The 16389-nt window shown below is 38.9% G+C and overlaps 1 protein-coding gene across 2 annotated transcripts in view; it reads right to left on the bottom strand.

The window, feature by feature from the left end:
- trip4 (thyroid hormone receptor interactor 4) overlaps positions 1–15468 on the bottom strand; it is an 84984-nt gene extending 69516 nt beyond the window's left edge. The window contains exons 1-11 of one of the 2 annotated variants that reach the window (XM_032561513.1): positions 15290–15468; positions 14451–14632; positions 14168–14298; positions 13834–14052; positions 13673–13751; positions 13474–13579; positions 13150–13365; positions 12937–13066; positions 12111–12304; positions 11473–11597; positions 10451–10542 (exon numbers count right to left, since the gene is read on the bottom strand). In XM_032561513.1, coding sequence (XP_032417404.1) covers positions 10451–10542; positions 11473–11597; positions 12111–12304; positions 12937–13066; positions 13150–13365; positions 13474–13579; positions 13673–13751; positions 13834–14052; positions 14168–14298; positions 14451–14632; positions 15290–15369 — 1554 coding nt within the window. In that variant the 5' untranslated portion in view covers positions 15370–15468. The remainder of the gene's footprint in view (positions 1–10450; positions 10543–11472; positions 11598–12110; positions 12305–12936; positions 13067–13149; positions 13366–13473; positions 13580–13672; positions 13752–13833; positions 14053–14167; positions 14299–14450; positions 14633–15289) is intronic. The other variant, XM_032561512.1, reaches the window with a different exon arrangement.
- Between the last annotated feature and the right edge of the window lie 921 nt (positions 15469–16389).

Genomic DNA, 16389 nt, shown 5'->3' with positions numbered 1-16389 from the left:
TTGTTTTATGCAAACATTGTTTAACACAGTTGGAGCTTTATTTCACAGAGAGAGCACAAACTGGCAACCCAAAGACTGTTTTCATAGAGATAAAAACAAAACGGATGCTCAGCTTTAAAGTTAGGACTGGGCAGGGATATCAACTACGAGTAAAAATATGTTTTTACAGCACTTGACTGAAATTTAAAACAAAAGTGTGCCAAAGGATACATTTTTCTTGTTTAATAACAGAAAAACTTGAATTGGTTCTGCTTATATACAATACTGATTATTACAGTTATATTATGTATTTATTGATTTTTCTAATTTAGATACTGTTGGTGCAAAATATTTAACATTATTTTGTTGTTCTGTTACTTATCAAGTAAAACTATTAATGAAGAGCAATTAAATAGACAGGTTATAGCTAGCTCACAAGGTTATAGCCAGCTCACAACTAGCTATAGCTATGAAAAGAAAGTATTACCTCAATACATCATGGTTAGTGCTGATTTAGTTTTCAAACCACAGCTCTTTTAGCAACCAGAATTATATCAAAGCAGTAAAAATGTGTCTAATATGCAGAAGAAAATGTAAATGCCTTGTTTAGGCAGCTAGCCAGCAGAGTACAGCAACTGATGAAGAAGCAGATATTTATAACACTGGTGGTGTTCCAAATTATTATGCAAGTGATATTTTCTCAGATTTTCTTAAATGGTCAATGAAAATGATGGTCAGTATAATTTTCAAGTCATGAACTATTACAGTATAAATCAAATTTTACTGAACAAAGCTCCCCATGAGAACAGTATTTATTTCAAAAATAAGAAACTCAAAATGCACTGTTCCAAATTATTATGCACAGCAGATTTTCTGAACATTTTATAGATTATAAAGAACTGCAAACGGTCATTCTTTGAATGTACAGCATTAAGTGGTCACATGTACTAAAATCAAAAGCTATTTCAATCAAAAACATCTTAACAGACAGAGTTACATCTTAACATAGGACCCCTACTTTGACATCACCTGCATAATTCTTGATCCATTGAACTTGTGAGTTTGTGGAAAGTTTCTGCTTGAATTTCTTTGCAGGATGTCAGAAAACCTTCCCAGAGCTGCTGTTTTGATATGAACTGCATTCCACCCTCAGATCTTCTGCTTGAGGAAACTCCAAAGGTTCTCAATACGGTTGAGGTCAGAGGAGGATGGTGACCACACCATGAGTTTCTCCCCTTTTATGCCCATAGCAGCCAATGACACAGTGGTATTCCTTGCAGCATGAGATGGTGCATTGTCATGATGAAGATGATTTTGCTGCTGAAGGTACGGCTCTTCTTTTTGAACCATGAAAGAAAGTGATCAGTCAGAAAGTCCGTATACTTTGCTGAGGTCATTTTCACACCTTCAGGGACTCTGAAGGGGCCGACCAATGATTCTCTCCTCATTATTTTGGCCCAAAGCATGACTCCACCACCTCCTTGCTGACGTCACAGCCGTGTTGGGACGTGGTGGCCGTCCACCACCAATCCACTACTGCGTCCATCTGGACCATCCAGGGTTGCACTGCAGTCATCAGTGAACAAGTCTGTTTGAAAATCAATCTTCATGTACGGCTGGGCCCACTGGGACCGTTTCTGCTTGTGAGCTCTGGTTAGGGGCCCAATAGTAGGTTCATGCACCGCATGCCTCTGGAGGATCCTCCACCTTGAGGTTCCAGAGGCTCCAGCAGCTTCAAATAACTGTTTGCTGCTTTGTAAGGGCATTTTAACAGCTGCTCTCTTAATCCGACTAATTTGTCTAACAGAAACCTTCCTCATTCTGCCTTTATCTGTACAAACCCATCTTTGTTCTGAATCAGCCACAAATCTCTTCACAGTACGATGATATCGCTTCAGTTTTCATTAAATATCTAATGTTTTCATACCTTGTCATACAGCACTACACTATCTGATGATTTTCGTCAGCAGAGATTCTTTCTCTTTCCCATATTGCTTGAAACCTGTGGCCTGCTTAATAATGTGGAACATCCTTCTTATGTAGATTTCCTTTAATTGAGCTCACCAGACAAACTAATCAACCAGCTCTCTGAAATTAATTATAGTGATTCAAAGAGCCCTGACACACAATACCATCTATAAATTTAATAGCACAACAAAAATTTTTTATCTTTATGACACTTTAATCCAATTTGCATAATAATTTGGAACACGGTGTATCATTCGGGGCTAGCTTTGAATCTCATTGTACATGTGTACAGTGACAAACAAACTCTAATTCTAATATTTGGCTTGATGCATCAGCAATCTCCCTCATGCATGGATACTTCATGCCCCAAATAATTAGCAAAAATGCAATACCAAGTAAAGAAAATATTCAGCTGCTCTGATTTCTAAATGTTGGAACTGGGCATATCAGTTGAGCTCCACCAACCACAAATATCAAGTTTATTAAGCCGACAAGACAACAAACATTTATGAAGTTTATCTGAGACTCTTAAAGCCAGTGCAGAGTTTTTGCTAACTAACTAAAGAAGATCTGCCATCACTTGTTTACCATCATCATTCCATTTCCTGTCAACAGTCAATAATATCAGTCGACGGTGCAACAGTCAGGTATACCCTGCAGGCTTTCCTGTTTATAGTCTCAAGGACTGTGAAGGAGTAATGACTACCTAATGACTATAACCTCAGCGCCGTTTTCCACTTAAGCAGAGAGAGACAAGACACTGTTACAGTTTAAAAATATCTGGAGGATGCCGTTTTTTTACCCCAATGAATTATTCAAATAGAAAAGATGATGAAAATGTTGAAATTTAGTCAACCTCTCTACACAGATTGGCATTGAGTTACCTCTCCTTGAATGCGAGTTGTTTTCATCAAGCGAGCATCAAAGAAAGCAGCCTGAAACACGGCACGTATGGTTTTCTTTATTGCCTCATATCCCTGTGATCAGCATACAGAACAGGGAACAAAGGCTGCTAAATGAGAACACAGCGAGGGGGCCGATAATAAAGGGGCTTGGGTGTCAGCTTCCCAAACTACAGGGACTGTGACATTTAATGAAGTGGTCTGTGGACAGCAGTAGCAGACCATTTTAAGTCTGGCAGATGGTTCGATGTATTTTTCATGCTGTGGAAAACCTGCGACTGAGGTTTGTCTGGTCGCCGTCCAGTGCTGAGGGGGGCTCTTAGCTGAATGCATTCTATACACTGCTGCAGAATCACATGATGTCTGACCTCCCTGCCATGGCAAACTGCCCAGCGAGGAAGAGGGAGGAAGGGGAGGAATGTCAGCGTATGAACGAGGTTCACCAGAAAGGCTGAAAGATGCTTGACTGACAATAAGTGCGCACGTCTGTTCAGCATACATAAAATGAATCGCCTATGAAATTTTACAGTTTTACACAGCTGACCTGGGATGAGGTTGCAATGATAAACAGGGCAGCAACAAAGAAAAAAAAAGAAAGAGGCAAGTAGCCATCTTTACGGACTCGAACAATGTTCCAGACAAAAACAGGGGAAGAAAAAAAAAAAAAGAAATGCCTGACTTTCCTTCCTTTGGAATGCATCCAATATATCCTGTGTGTGTTAGAGAGACGGGGTGTGTGTGTGCGAGTGTGAGAGGCATGCCGGCAGGAAGGCTTTCAGCATATAAATATCACATTACCACACAAGGAAACTCAGGCATCAGTCGGAGCTTCCAGCTCGCCTAACAAGCACGGGAGCTCCACTGTGGAGGTCAGGAGAAGAGCGCACACAAATGGAATTCCACAGGAACCAGCACTTCTTTTAACAGATAAGTGGCTATGGGTTCAGAGCTGTGTGATGTGGTCTTAGCCTGGCTCCAGTTATCTCACATGTGCTTGTGCGTTCGATCCTGCCGAGCTGCAAAACAAGAACGGATTAGAAACACGTGGTGATAAAGTATTATACCAAACAACTTACAGCCTTGTTAAAATTAAAGAACATTGCTCTCATAAAAAATGAAAATAAATAAATAAATAAATAAATAAAAATGCCAGCAGCGAATGAGAGGGAATTACCCAGAACGAAACAAACCATTTAAAGTATCCGACACACATACACACTCCGTTCATTGAAAAAGACATCTGATGATTCCCAGTTTAGTCTGCTGTAGAGCAACTACGTCAAACAAAACCATCTCCAGCGCCGAGAAGAACGAGGAGTAGAACACCAGATGGCCTGGCCCAAACAAAACCCCTGATCTCATCAACACTGAGTCAATCTGGGATTACACTAAGAGACAGAAGACAATGAGACAGCCAAGATCCACAGAGGTACGGTGGTGCTGTGAATGGCCTACCTGCCAAAAGGTGACAACATTAAGCACTGATTTGATTCGGGTGTTTGTGTGTGTTTGTGTGTGTGTATTCTCCGCACTTTGCCTGACCTTATAAGAGGATTATTTCAAAACTATGCATGAGTGTAAAGGTTCTTCGATGATTACCAAAACAAATGACTGATAAAATCTTTCCTCAAACATGTGCACTAAGGTCAAGGTCCAATCTTTTCATTTATAGGAACCGGTGTGTGACAATACCAGTGTCATTACTAAAGTGTTATGTTTTTGTCCACTTTTTCCATGGGAAAAAAAAGTTGACCATTTCAATTGTTGGAAAAACCAAACATTCTTCCAAATGTTTCTTCTATCTGGAAGTAAGATTAATGTTTTGGAGTGACAATGCCAGTGTTGTGAATCCATGGAGGGAGACAAAGATTAAGGTTTTGTAGAGGAGGCCTTACGACTTCAAAGTCCTGGAGCTCATAACCAAAGATAAATCAGCAAAATATCAATGGGAGCATTCAAAAAGCAAGTCAGCAATTAAAAGAGGTTTTTGACTGCTGTGACGTCAATAAAAATGTTTACACTGATTTTTGTGAAGGGTATCTATACATTTGCAGGGCATTTAAAAAAATATCTCTTTACAACATTTTTTGTTGTAAAGTGAAGTTTAATCATTTGACTTCTTTATTTCCCATTCACTTTGTTCTATGCTCCAGTTTCACTGGCAGCTAAAATGACCCTCAGCAGTTTTAACTGCTATGCTCGACCGCTGGTACAGCTTTCTTGGGGTTAAAAGCCTCCCCTTCACTTCTGCAAACATACTTCTCGACATTGTGGCCAGACAGCTCAATTTCTTGTTTCGTCTGACCATAAGTCTTTTCTCCAGAAGTCTTTTGGCTTTTCTGTGCGAGTAGCTGCCAATTTAAGTCAAACTTGAAGGTACTAATTTTGGAGCAGGCACTTCTTTTTTTGGTCAACACCCTCTGAGTCCATAAATATGACACACTTGCTTCACTGTGGATAGCAACACCGATTCCAGTTTATGACAGACTTAATTCTTAATTTCACGTGGGTTGATTTTTAAACATCCTGGCCATTTTCCTTTAATCTTAGCATGACGGCTGGGGTCAGATAGTTAAAACTTAAACACAATGCAATTTAGATTATTAATATGGCGCCAATTCACAACAAAAATCGTCTCAAGACACTACCAAAAAAAATCAATTCTATTCAATCACACATTCATTCCAATTGCTTATTGTTATTAAACCTTACAGTATGCTCAATTAATTCAGCATGCTGTACTCAATTGAATGTTCCAACAGGACATTGATTCCAAAAACATCTCATAATGGGTTTTAAAATGGATCAAACTGACTTCTGTCAAAGGCTGTACTTAGACTATATTTTTGAGTCTATGCAAGCATCTGTATCTTTGATTTGAGTTGATAAGAAAAAAAAGGTGAAGGAAAGGCAAAGTGCTGATGACAAAATTCTTAAAGAGACAGAGGGAAATTATTTCAAGGTGTCAGATATGGCTCCGGTGCTAAATCAAATTTCCTTTAAGTTGTTTTTGATATGTACACACAACATTTTCTTAACAACAGAAATTGCTGTTGTTAAGCAGCATTTTAACAACTTAACAGACGTTAACAACCTTTTGTTGACCTTGTTAACAACAGAAGGTAACATACGTAGTTACTTGATTGTCCTACAAAACAGCACTGTTTGCCTGGAAAATATATAACGCCGCTGCTTTAAATATAAAGAAAACACAGATTAACAACCTGATTTGTTAAGGAAGAGACCTGGCAATAAAAACACCAAATACCACAGAAATTGTCTTGGTTGAGTTTTGCTTCAAAATATTACAAAAGTGCACTGGGGTACTCCTTTATACATGACACCAATACAAGCAAATGCAATCAAAATTAATGGAAGGCAATTTATTTCTGAAAATGTTGTTAACTGGTCCCGGTCGGCGATGACAGTGACTGAGCATTTCAAACAGCAGGACTCTCTGAGCGAAGCAGCTCAATTGAAAACAGCTTTCTCTCTAGATTATTCAAACATGTGCTGATCCTCTCACCACGCCTTAAATAATCTTCCTCCTTTTACTCATTTCTATTTGTTGTTGTCTTCAGTCAGTGGAATAAAATTAGCTTTGTTCATGCAGCGTGTGTTTTAGAGGTCAGACGTGAGTCGACACCAGCTGCTGATGGAAGCCATTCAGAACAAGTCATGTCTCAAATATGTGTGTATCTCACATTTCCTCCCAGGACAGGGGATGTGTTATGTCAGACTTCAACACTGAGTACGTGTGGTTAATAAAATACATTCATGAGTTTATTCAACATCTGCGAATGATGCAAAACTGTTTCAACGTCATTTCATACTGAGGGTCTTTGAATAGTTACAAAAATCCCACTTGACTCTGCACAAAACAGAAAAAAAAAATCACAACTTGTGCCCTCGCAAACCTCCTCTAAAGCCCTTCATGTGATCATCAGCCTTTTCCAACAACTGCTGTCTTATTTCCAAATTTCCCCAAGCTCCCCCAAGATGGTTTTATATAATTAAAAATAAAAAACAAAGAGTATATCTCCAACCTTCTTTACTCTCATACCTTTAAAGGAAAGCCAGTGTTAATTACTTGGGAAGCCGCCTGACTGGTAATCACAGTCCACTTCTGTGTACTTTAATCTCAGTTTCTACGTAGGTTTGAAGCAAAGTTAAGCAATAAACAAAAACCCAAGAAAATCAACAAAAAGGTCCATGGTAACTCTGGAAAAGCTGCAGAGATTTCACAACTCAGCTGGGAGAATCTGATGAAAGACTTCACAAATTTGGCATTTATGGAAGAGCAGCAAGGGAAAAAAAGCCATTGCAAAAGAAAACCAAAAGCCAATTTGCAGTTTGCCTTGAGGATAGATGGAAAACATGAATGAATGTGGTCCAAAAGGTCAATTTTTGTAGCCTGCATGCAAAACATGTGTGGAAGAAAACTAACACGACACTACCTGAAAAGCTGTTGACCGGAGTAGAAATGCACTTTAAATCACAGCAGTGACCCTAAACATGGAGCCAGGACTACAATAGGTCAAAGCATATTCATGCTAGAATGGCCTAGTCAAACTCCAGAACTAAATCTGTGGCAACATTCCAAAATGGCTCCTTCTAGATGTTATCCATTCTATCTCGCAAAGAAAAATAAGCGTTGCACAGGTAAGTTGGTTCACACATGCCACACTTTTCAGATTCTTAATCTGTCAAAAAGGTTTAAAAACCAAATAAAACTCCGAATCACTTTAACACACTACCTTATGTTGGTCTATTACATAAAATCCCAGTAAAATAAATTGAAACTTCCGAGTCTCATGTGACGGAATGTGAAATCAAGGGGTGTGAAAACCTTTGCAAGACACTATATATTATCCCAACCCAACCAACCCCCGCCATCCTCCGCCAGTCATGCCTCTCCACCCCGCTGCTGAGTGAGCACTGAGCAGTGAGAGAGGAGAGAGGCAGCACAGATCATAATGGCTCACAAATGATCAGTGGTAGTGGGGGATGGGGAGCTGGATGGAGTGAGAGATTATCTGGAGGACGGATCGATACAGCAGTCAGTGTCTAACTAGAGAAAGAATCGGTGCAAGTCAAGTGAACGAAATCCCTGCTCAGCCACAGGTTTGCCTTCTATACAGTCTGCTTCTATATTATTGCAATTGCGGTGCTGATTTACGCAGCAGCGCCCCAACAGGGGAATGACTGCTATGGCACATGGATGACATTAAGCGGTGATACCATTTTTAGCATTTTGGTTTTTTTAAACATATATCAATTTTTTGTGCCTCACTCATGTCTTTCCTGATCTACCCATATTCTACTTTCTCTGAATACATTTCAGACGTCACTTGAGACAGATTTAGAAAAGCCTGAAGAATAATGGCTGTTTGTCCTTCACCACCCCTCTTTTAACCACCCACAGCTGCCAGCTCAGGACAGTAAATCCTACACCTCACCCTCTCACACTGCCTAGCAGCACAGATATGTGCTACTATGCACCAACACAACGCGCCTCCTTGGAACTAGAAAGGAAGCGAGATTAAAAGGCTAAATGGATAATAGATGCTACTTTTTCTACCAAGTTGAATGAAATGTGCGTTAACCTTCAGCTTAACACCAACGTTAGGCGTTTGGTGGTGTTATTTCTCTTTGGTTGACTCATTTTTTTTTTTTTTTCATTTTTTACAACTGCCTTGCTTTCTCTTTTTTTTCTTTTTTTTTAAACGGGTGCCATTGTATGGGTGTGTGTGTGTGTGTGTTTGGGGAGGGGTTATTTATGGCCGCTCAGTGCAAGTGGACACATACGCACAGATGCACACACACCCTTTCACGGGATGAAAGGGCAGTCACACAGCCTGCAAACATGATTTTACAGCCCTGGGTGGAATGAGTGGTGGAGGAGAGAATGAGAACGAAGCACAAAAGGGGGGGAAAAAAAGCCCTTAAATTTACAGGTCCCAGCAGTCAGAATGCAATCGTGTAGAAGCACACATTCTGAAAGCTTTTCAGGCAGAAGACAACCGGCTGCATGCAGAAAGACGTGTGTGTGTGTGGGGGTGTGTGGGGGCGTGTGCGTGTGTGTGTGTGTGTGAAACTGGGTCTTAAAGACACATGAAAACACAAGTAGAACACGACTGAAAGAAAAGCATGGATGTTTTTTTTTTATTATTCCTTTTTTTCTTTCCCCTCCCTTGAGTCTGTTTTGCAACAAGAGACAATTTCCATATGTGATCTGCTCCAGTCTAATATAGTAAACAAGCGTGTGCAAACATCTGCGAGAAAGCTGGTAGCCTTGCAAGACTGGAGTATATTTGTCCAACATGTTTCCCAGAAAAACGTGCCAGTGCACAGGACCTTCACAAAAACACTATTAGCCGCATAATTAAAATGAATTGCATCTGATTACTTCGTTCACTGAAATGGTGGAAATAAAAACAAATTAAAAACGGTCTCCACACTATTTTTGCATCAGTATCTGTTGGTATTACAACATCATACTTTATTAGAGGCATAAAATAGAATACAGACAATTTAATTGGCTGCTAATTTGATGACGTTTCAAGAATATAATTTTGAAAGCCTTTATGTGCATGTAAAACATGAAGACTTCAGTAACTGACAATGCAGCAAAGCAGGGCAGGCATTTCTTTTTCAGAAATGCTCGAACAGAAACAAAGAAGCACTGCACCGTGAAAATATAAATATAAACCTACACCTTCAAAAAACTTCTACATCACTAGTATTAGAAGTAGTATTGCTACTAAAGTCAATATTATTTATTCATTTATTAAAAAGGTCACATAGACCACAATTTCCAATGAAAAAAAAAAATCAGTTATGAATATTAGGAGCTCTTCTTAAATCTCTAATAAACATTCAGTATATTAATGACACATAAAACGGATGGTAAACATAGAAACATTTAAACAACAACAACAACAACAAAATTATTTCAGTTTCAGAGGCAAATCAGTTCAGATGAGCTTAAACTTGCCACCTGTACCATAATTTATGCTAAATAGAAATAAAAGCTTAAGGTTGTGGTTTGTAAGGTCATGAAGACAGAAAGTAGAATCACAACACATCTTTAGAGAAAGTCTACTTTAAATATATTTTTTTTTCAATTCCCCAAACAAAGAGTGACTGTTGGAAATACTGAGTGTTTAACTATCAGATTTATAATGGTGCAGTGAAGAAGCTAGCGTTCAGTTCATGTGGGGCATTCTGCCTCTGGTGGGAGAAAATATGATGTGGCAAATAAAAAGCAGTGCAGTCTGACCTCTGCTGGCAGGAAATTATACTGCAGCCATCGTTTAAACATTATCACACTTTCTAGGTTAATAGATCATATATTATAATTATTATTATTATTATTATGGTTGTAAATATTTTGAGTCAAATCACCCATTTAAAACTGGGTCCTTTCTGAAGCTAGTCAGAAAGTGTGAGAGACACAATTTTCCAGTCTCCGGTGTAAATATTGAACATGATGAAACATGAGAACAAAATCAACAGTTCTTAAATTTTATCATGAAATAGTGTTCAAGTGTTGTTGTGGCCTTCAAAATGAGTATAATCAGAGGATGTGATTCACCAACCTGTTGTCTAAACTGCTCCTGAGACAGGCACTCGGCCACGTTAACGCAACCCAGAAGACATCCGGTGGGATAATCTTTGGGAAAGTTTGGCTCTGCAGAGACGAGGAGAGCAGCAACATCAGTTATGGACACGTCTGAAACTATTGTTCACACCAGTTTCAACCTATTGCCAACTGAGCATGTTGTTATCGGAAGGCTTAATAATTTGCTGTCTCACTAATAGGCACTCTCCAAAAAAAAAATAAAAAAAATAACAGTATGTTATACAGCAGTGGTCCAAAAACCCCCGGGCCGCAGACCGGTACAGGTCCGTAGACCGGGCCGCGCAAGAAATAATTTTATACTTCCGTTTTATGTATTGAGTCTGGAGGAGGATCTTTTATTTTGAAAACCCTTTAACTGGATTCTGTTGGTTAAATCTTGAGCGCCAACATTCAGCCCACAAGCAGCAGAATGATTTAGAAACAGCAGCAACAGCATCGGTGTCGGTGCGCGCACACCCCCCCCCCCCCCCCCCCACTCCCACCCCGGTCCAAAGCAAATTTGCAAAGTCTACTGCTATACAGCATTCAAAAATAGCAGAACATTTTGAGAATTACTGAAATTAAAAGTAAAATATTAACACATTTTAAAAAAAAAATCATGCTATTAGAACTTTTGACAGTATGTGGAAAGGACAAAATTACTTAACATAATAATAACCATCTGCTACAGTATTCACAAATATTTCTTTTTTAACTTTCCAGTGAAATAGTCTTTTTGAAAAACAAGTAGAACTATAGAGGTATAAAATACTTATCTACCTCAACCTTTGACCCCAATACAGTTGTGAATGAAACATGCTTCTACTGGTGTTTAGGGGCTTTTCAACATCATTTGTTTAAAGGTATATGTGTTTCTTTTGTTTGTTTTTTATTTTGCGCATGTAGCTTTTTAATGATGCTGAACACAAAACAAATTCTATTAGTAATTATGATCAACTCAGTGTTTGTTGACTTATTTCTGTTGCAAGTCAGTCCTACCTTTCTTGTAGATGTGGCGGTACATTTGTTCCACCTCAGCAATCTCCTGAGCTGTGGGTTTTTTGGCTGCTGCAGCTATCCAAAGGCGACCTCTGTGTGACGTGTACCAGGTGCGACCTTCCACCCTACATTCACACAAGATGCAAAATCTTTAACGATGAGTATATTCATTTTTTTCTAAAAGGTACTGAATAAAAGGCTTTGCCTATTTTGAAAGATGTACAGTACAGACCAAAAGTTTGGACACACCTTTTAATTCAATGAGTTTCCTTTATTTTCATGACTATTGACATTGTAGATTCACACTGAAGGCATCAAAACTATGAATAACACATGTGGAAATATGCACTAAACAAAAAAGTGTAAAACAACTGAAAATAGCCCTTATATTCTAGTTTCTTCAAAGTAGCAACCTTTTGCTGTGATTACTGCTTTGCACACACTCTGCATTTTCTTGATGAGCTTCAAGAGGTAGGCACCTAAAATGGTTTTCACTTCATAGGTGTGCCCTGTCAGGTTAATAAGTGGGATTTCTTGCCTTATAAATAGTCATGAAAACAAAGAAAACCCATTGAATTAGAAAGGTGTGTCCAAACTTTTGGTCTGTACTGTATATCTGGCAATCTGTCTTTGGTTACCTCTTAATGCCTTTGACCAGCAGTGAGGCCCACGGCTGGTGCATACTCAGACACCAGCCTCCGTCAGAAATCTCCCGCAGCTCTTTGTCTTGGAGTCTCAACCTGTGGCGCTCCTCTCCTCCTTTTTCCTCCGTCAAATTTTTCCTCTGCTCCATGGGTTGCTTTTGGCGTTCCCTGCCTCCAATGTCCACCCACTAGTTTTAAAAAAAAAAAAGTGCCAAAATGTATTGCAAATCCTTCTTATAGCTTAAGAAGGATTTTTCGTGTAAGAGATCCAATGATAAATTGGCTGATTTTCAGTTTTATGGGCCTGATTGATGATCAGCCAAGTGGAAACTTAGAAATCCCTTTTCTGCTCACTAAATTAGCCACACTAAGAGCTATCTGAGGTAGCAACTCCTCTTTTTGATGCATCACCAAGGTGTTTAAAAAGCAATATATGGGAAACGTATAGCGTCTGCTGTTATGGCATTGAAACAGTTTAGCTGTAGCTTCCCAATGACTTTCTGATCACTTTTTTTTAATCTTCTAAGACATTTACAATGCTGCAATATTCGTGACTCACCAGACTTACAGTATCTCTGACACAGATTCTGAATGCATTGTACTCAAACAAATAATCAATATTTATTGCACCTCAAGCAGCTTTACACAATATGCATCTTATTGAGCACACGGACCCAAATAACAATAAGAGTGATACACTGTGCAATCATAATCATCACTGCTTACCTGAACAAGTTATGTTTCAGGTCATTTTCTAAAAATATAAAAAAACAACATAACTGCCTTTATCTAGTTACTTTGTCCTTTTAATGCGACTTACTTCTGGTGCAGACTGCATAATGTTTGGGTTGACCAGCTCTCTGAGGTTTAGATTTCCACTTCTTCTTTCAGGATATCCAGGAGTCCCTGGTGTTGACCCACTGTTCATATTTTTGAGGGTCTCATCCAGTCTAAACAACAATTCCAAAAATGTTAAATCTTTCTGTTGTTTGGGATTCAAGCCAATGGAAAACACATAAAAGCCCAGTCTTACTTGCTGTAATACTCGTTCATATCGTTCCCCTCATCGATGACTCGTCTGCCAGCGAAATCCAGAGTGATCTTCCTGTCCTTACGAGAGGCGTGGCGAAGTTCTCGCAAGTCTTCTTCCATTTTCCTCATCTTCTCTCTCTCATTGGGCGACAGCCACTGATTGGACTCGGCGGCAAAGTAATCCGACTCATCATCCAGCACCTGCGTCCTCCTGACACTGCAGTTGAATGGGGCAGTGAATTAAAACAGGTAGGTTTTGACCAGGTGGCATGTATTTACAGCAGTAAACCTGCTCATTTCTGAGCAGCAGTGCGTTTTAAGATACCTGTTCCTGTCAAATTCCAGCAGTTTGTCTTTGTGCTGAACTGCTTTCTCCAGCCCGGCTTTTAGTGTGGCTTCCTGATGTGGAAGAAGCTCCCTTTCTCCAGCATCTGGCAACGACATATAAAAAAGACAATCTGCAGATGACAGGACTTAGAAACTTCATATTTCTTGAGCTCAGTCTGAGAAGCTTGGGCTCTGACCTCCCATAAGCTTCTTTCTGAGTTTTTGACTTTTGTTGGAGTCTCGCTGTAGAATCTCCTGCTCCTCTTTAGTGCAGACCTGAAGTAAAGATGCACAAAAAAAAAAAAATTGTTAACAAAAACTAAAAGCTAGGAACGTTACTGGAGCCAAGTTTGCTCACCAGGCTTCCACAGAAGAGGCAGGGTCCCGAGCCCTCCTGGTCACACACAATTCGCCCACAGCTCAGGCAGTTGTTGATGAGCGCGTGCTTCTGGGCGAGGCACTCACAGGCGTGCCGACCCGGAAGCAGAACAGCCAGCTTGTCCTGACCCTCTTTAGCGTAGAGATTGACAAACTTGGTTTTCTTCTTAGTTGAAGAAGTGCTGCTGTTTTCCTGGGCCTGGAAAGACATTGATCAGTCAACTGATAGCTAACTGTTTACCAGTTTTCTTTATAAACTGAAGTAACTAAAGCATAAAAATAAAGTGTATAAGAAAACTGAGACGTGTGATCACCCTCATCAGATCCATGGGGGTTTTCACTGGCTCTGGTTCAGGCTCTGTTTGGCTCCCAGCCACCACTTCCTGTTTGTTACGTCCTTTACGTTTGGACTTCTTCAGGGTATCTTTGGTGGAGTCTTGCATATCTGTAAAAACATGAACATACATTTAAGAAACAAAAGATGTTAATGTTACAGGTTAGCTTTCATAGCTTCTTTCGCTCTTTTTAATGAAACTGCAAGTCATCAGAGTAGACAGTTTTTTGAGAAATACGTTAACTGCATACTTATTGTCCTACCTGTTGGCGAAGCGGACTCTTTGAGAAGGAAAAGACCGGCTGTATCCGCACCCTGTCTTTGACTCTTCTTCCATCTGAATAGGAGTTCATCTATAAACTGGCCTTTTTTTCCATCAGTCCCCTGAAGAAGATCTCCCACGTATTCCTCGATCTCCTCAGGTTTTTCAATGGAGAGTATGTACCTGGAGAGATCACAGAGATTTCTTTTTTAAGTTGATAATCTTCTCACAATTTCTCATTAAATGTTATGCTTCCTTTTTTTTCTAGAAAGTTCTGAAAGATTCATGAAGCAAGAGAGAGAATATATACTGTATGTTATTATAGATATGCAAGGCAGAAGGGTATTTTTTCTCAATTAAACTTTACGTGGTACGACAGGTACATTTTAAAAATGTACTTAGTTCTCTTAATCTTACAACCTGATTATCAAAAGAAGTTAAGAAATGTAGCTATTTCAAACTGTATCACATTTTATTTTTGAAGTAGAAAAGCCTAAACACTAATGACAACAATACAGCTAGAGGGTACAGGATTGTCATCAGCTTAGTGATGACAGTCAGTAAATGTTCATAGAGATATGAACATTCAAAACAGATTTAACAAAAGCCGAACTTTCAGAAATGAGGAGCTGTTAGCTGGATGATAGCTAATAAACATATTAGACAGCTGTTACATTAATGAAAAAAACATTAAATGGTTCGACTAAACGTCTACTCACGTAATTTCCTTTTACATAGAATCTATTTTTTTTAACAGGCCATGTCAGTAGAGCGCCATCATTCAATTAGCTAGCTTTCAGCTTGTGATAGACCGTCTAAAAGGAAATATTTAACACTTACTGGACAATGTCTTCACATGCCTCCAGGCCAAATTTATGATGTAATTGGTCCACGCACCACTGCAACAAGGCTTCAGACATTTCACCAATAGCGCAGATAAAGCGAGCTAAGAAACACCAGGAAACCAAAGCTAACGTTTATTTCGTGAACACGTTTCCAGTCGGAAAGATATCGATGGCGCACACAGTGTCGCTCGCAACTGAGCCGACTCAATCTGACAACTTTGTTGAATATTAAAACGTGTGACCATCAAGTACTTTGGATTTTTGTCTTTTCTCTTTTATACTCCTTCACAGTAACCTCATTTGAATCTAAAATCATATTGGCATATATACGATACACAAACTGGGACTATTACATTTTTTTTTTTACAATAAATAAACACTAAATAAAATGAAAATGTTCCTGTACACGAAATGTTTGCCCAAATTATAAAATGTTTTTTTTTTTACGAATGCTTAGTAAAATGAAAAAAAAGAGCAATAAATGTGATAATAAAAGCTTTTAATGACGACACTAATTACGGCCAAATTACTCGGACCTCGGAAGCAGTCCCAATTCCCATGAAAACTTTCCTGAGTTTTTACCTACATATTGCCTTCCAGTTTGTTGGGTCACATGTGGAACATTTAGCAATCTGAAACTTTTAATAAATTATAACCTAAGAGCATATTTTTCCTAGCATATTTAAAAAAAAAAAAATTATGTTTGTATTTGTTATGTACAGCCACAAGATGGCAGGTTTGTTTCGCCAGCTATTTTTTTTTTTAGTGCCACGGGTATATAAACATTTTCTTTTAAGTATTTTAGATTTTGCTCTGACATAGCAATATACAGCACCTTTTCACACCCTTCGAAACAATTTACATTATAACCAGAAATTCTCATCAATCTGAAAAATGTAATTTTTTTCTTACTCAGCTAATTCAGATGTTCCTAATCCATTGCGACAACACCAAATTAGTAGACTGCTTGTGTGTTCTTTAATCTCAGTACAATTAAAGCTGTTCTGTGAAAGTCTCAGAGGATTGTTAGACAATAATAAATAATAAACAGCATCATGGTAGACAGGCAATGGATAAAAGAGTGTATGATCTCTC

Source organism: Xiphophorus hellerii, chromosome 4 (genome assembly GCF_003331165.1).
Source record: "Xiphophorus hellerii strain 12219 chromosome 4, Xiphophorus_hellerii-4.1, whole genome shotgun sequence".
NCBI lineage: Eukaryota > Metazoa > Chordata > Actinopteri > Cyprinodontiformes > Poeciliidae > Xiphophorus > Xiphophorus hellerii.
The sequence above is the reverse complement of the archived record's forward strand: the minus strand, read 5'-3'. Positions and strand labels throughout refer to the sequence as shown.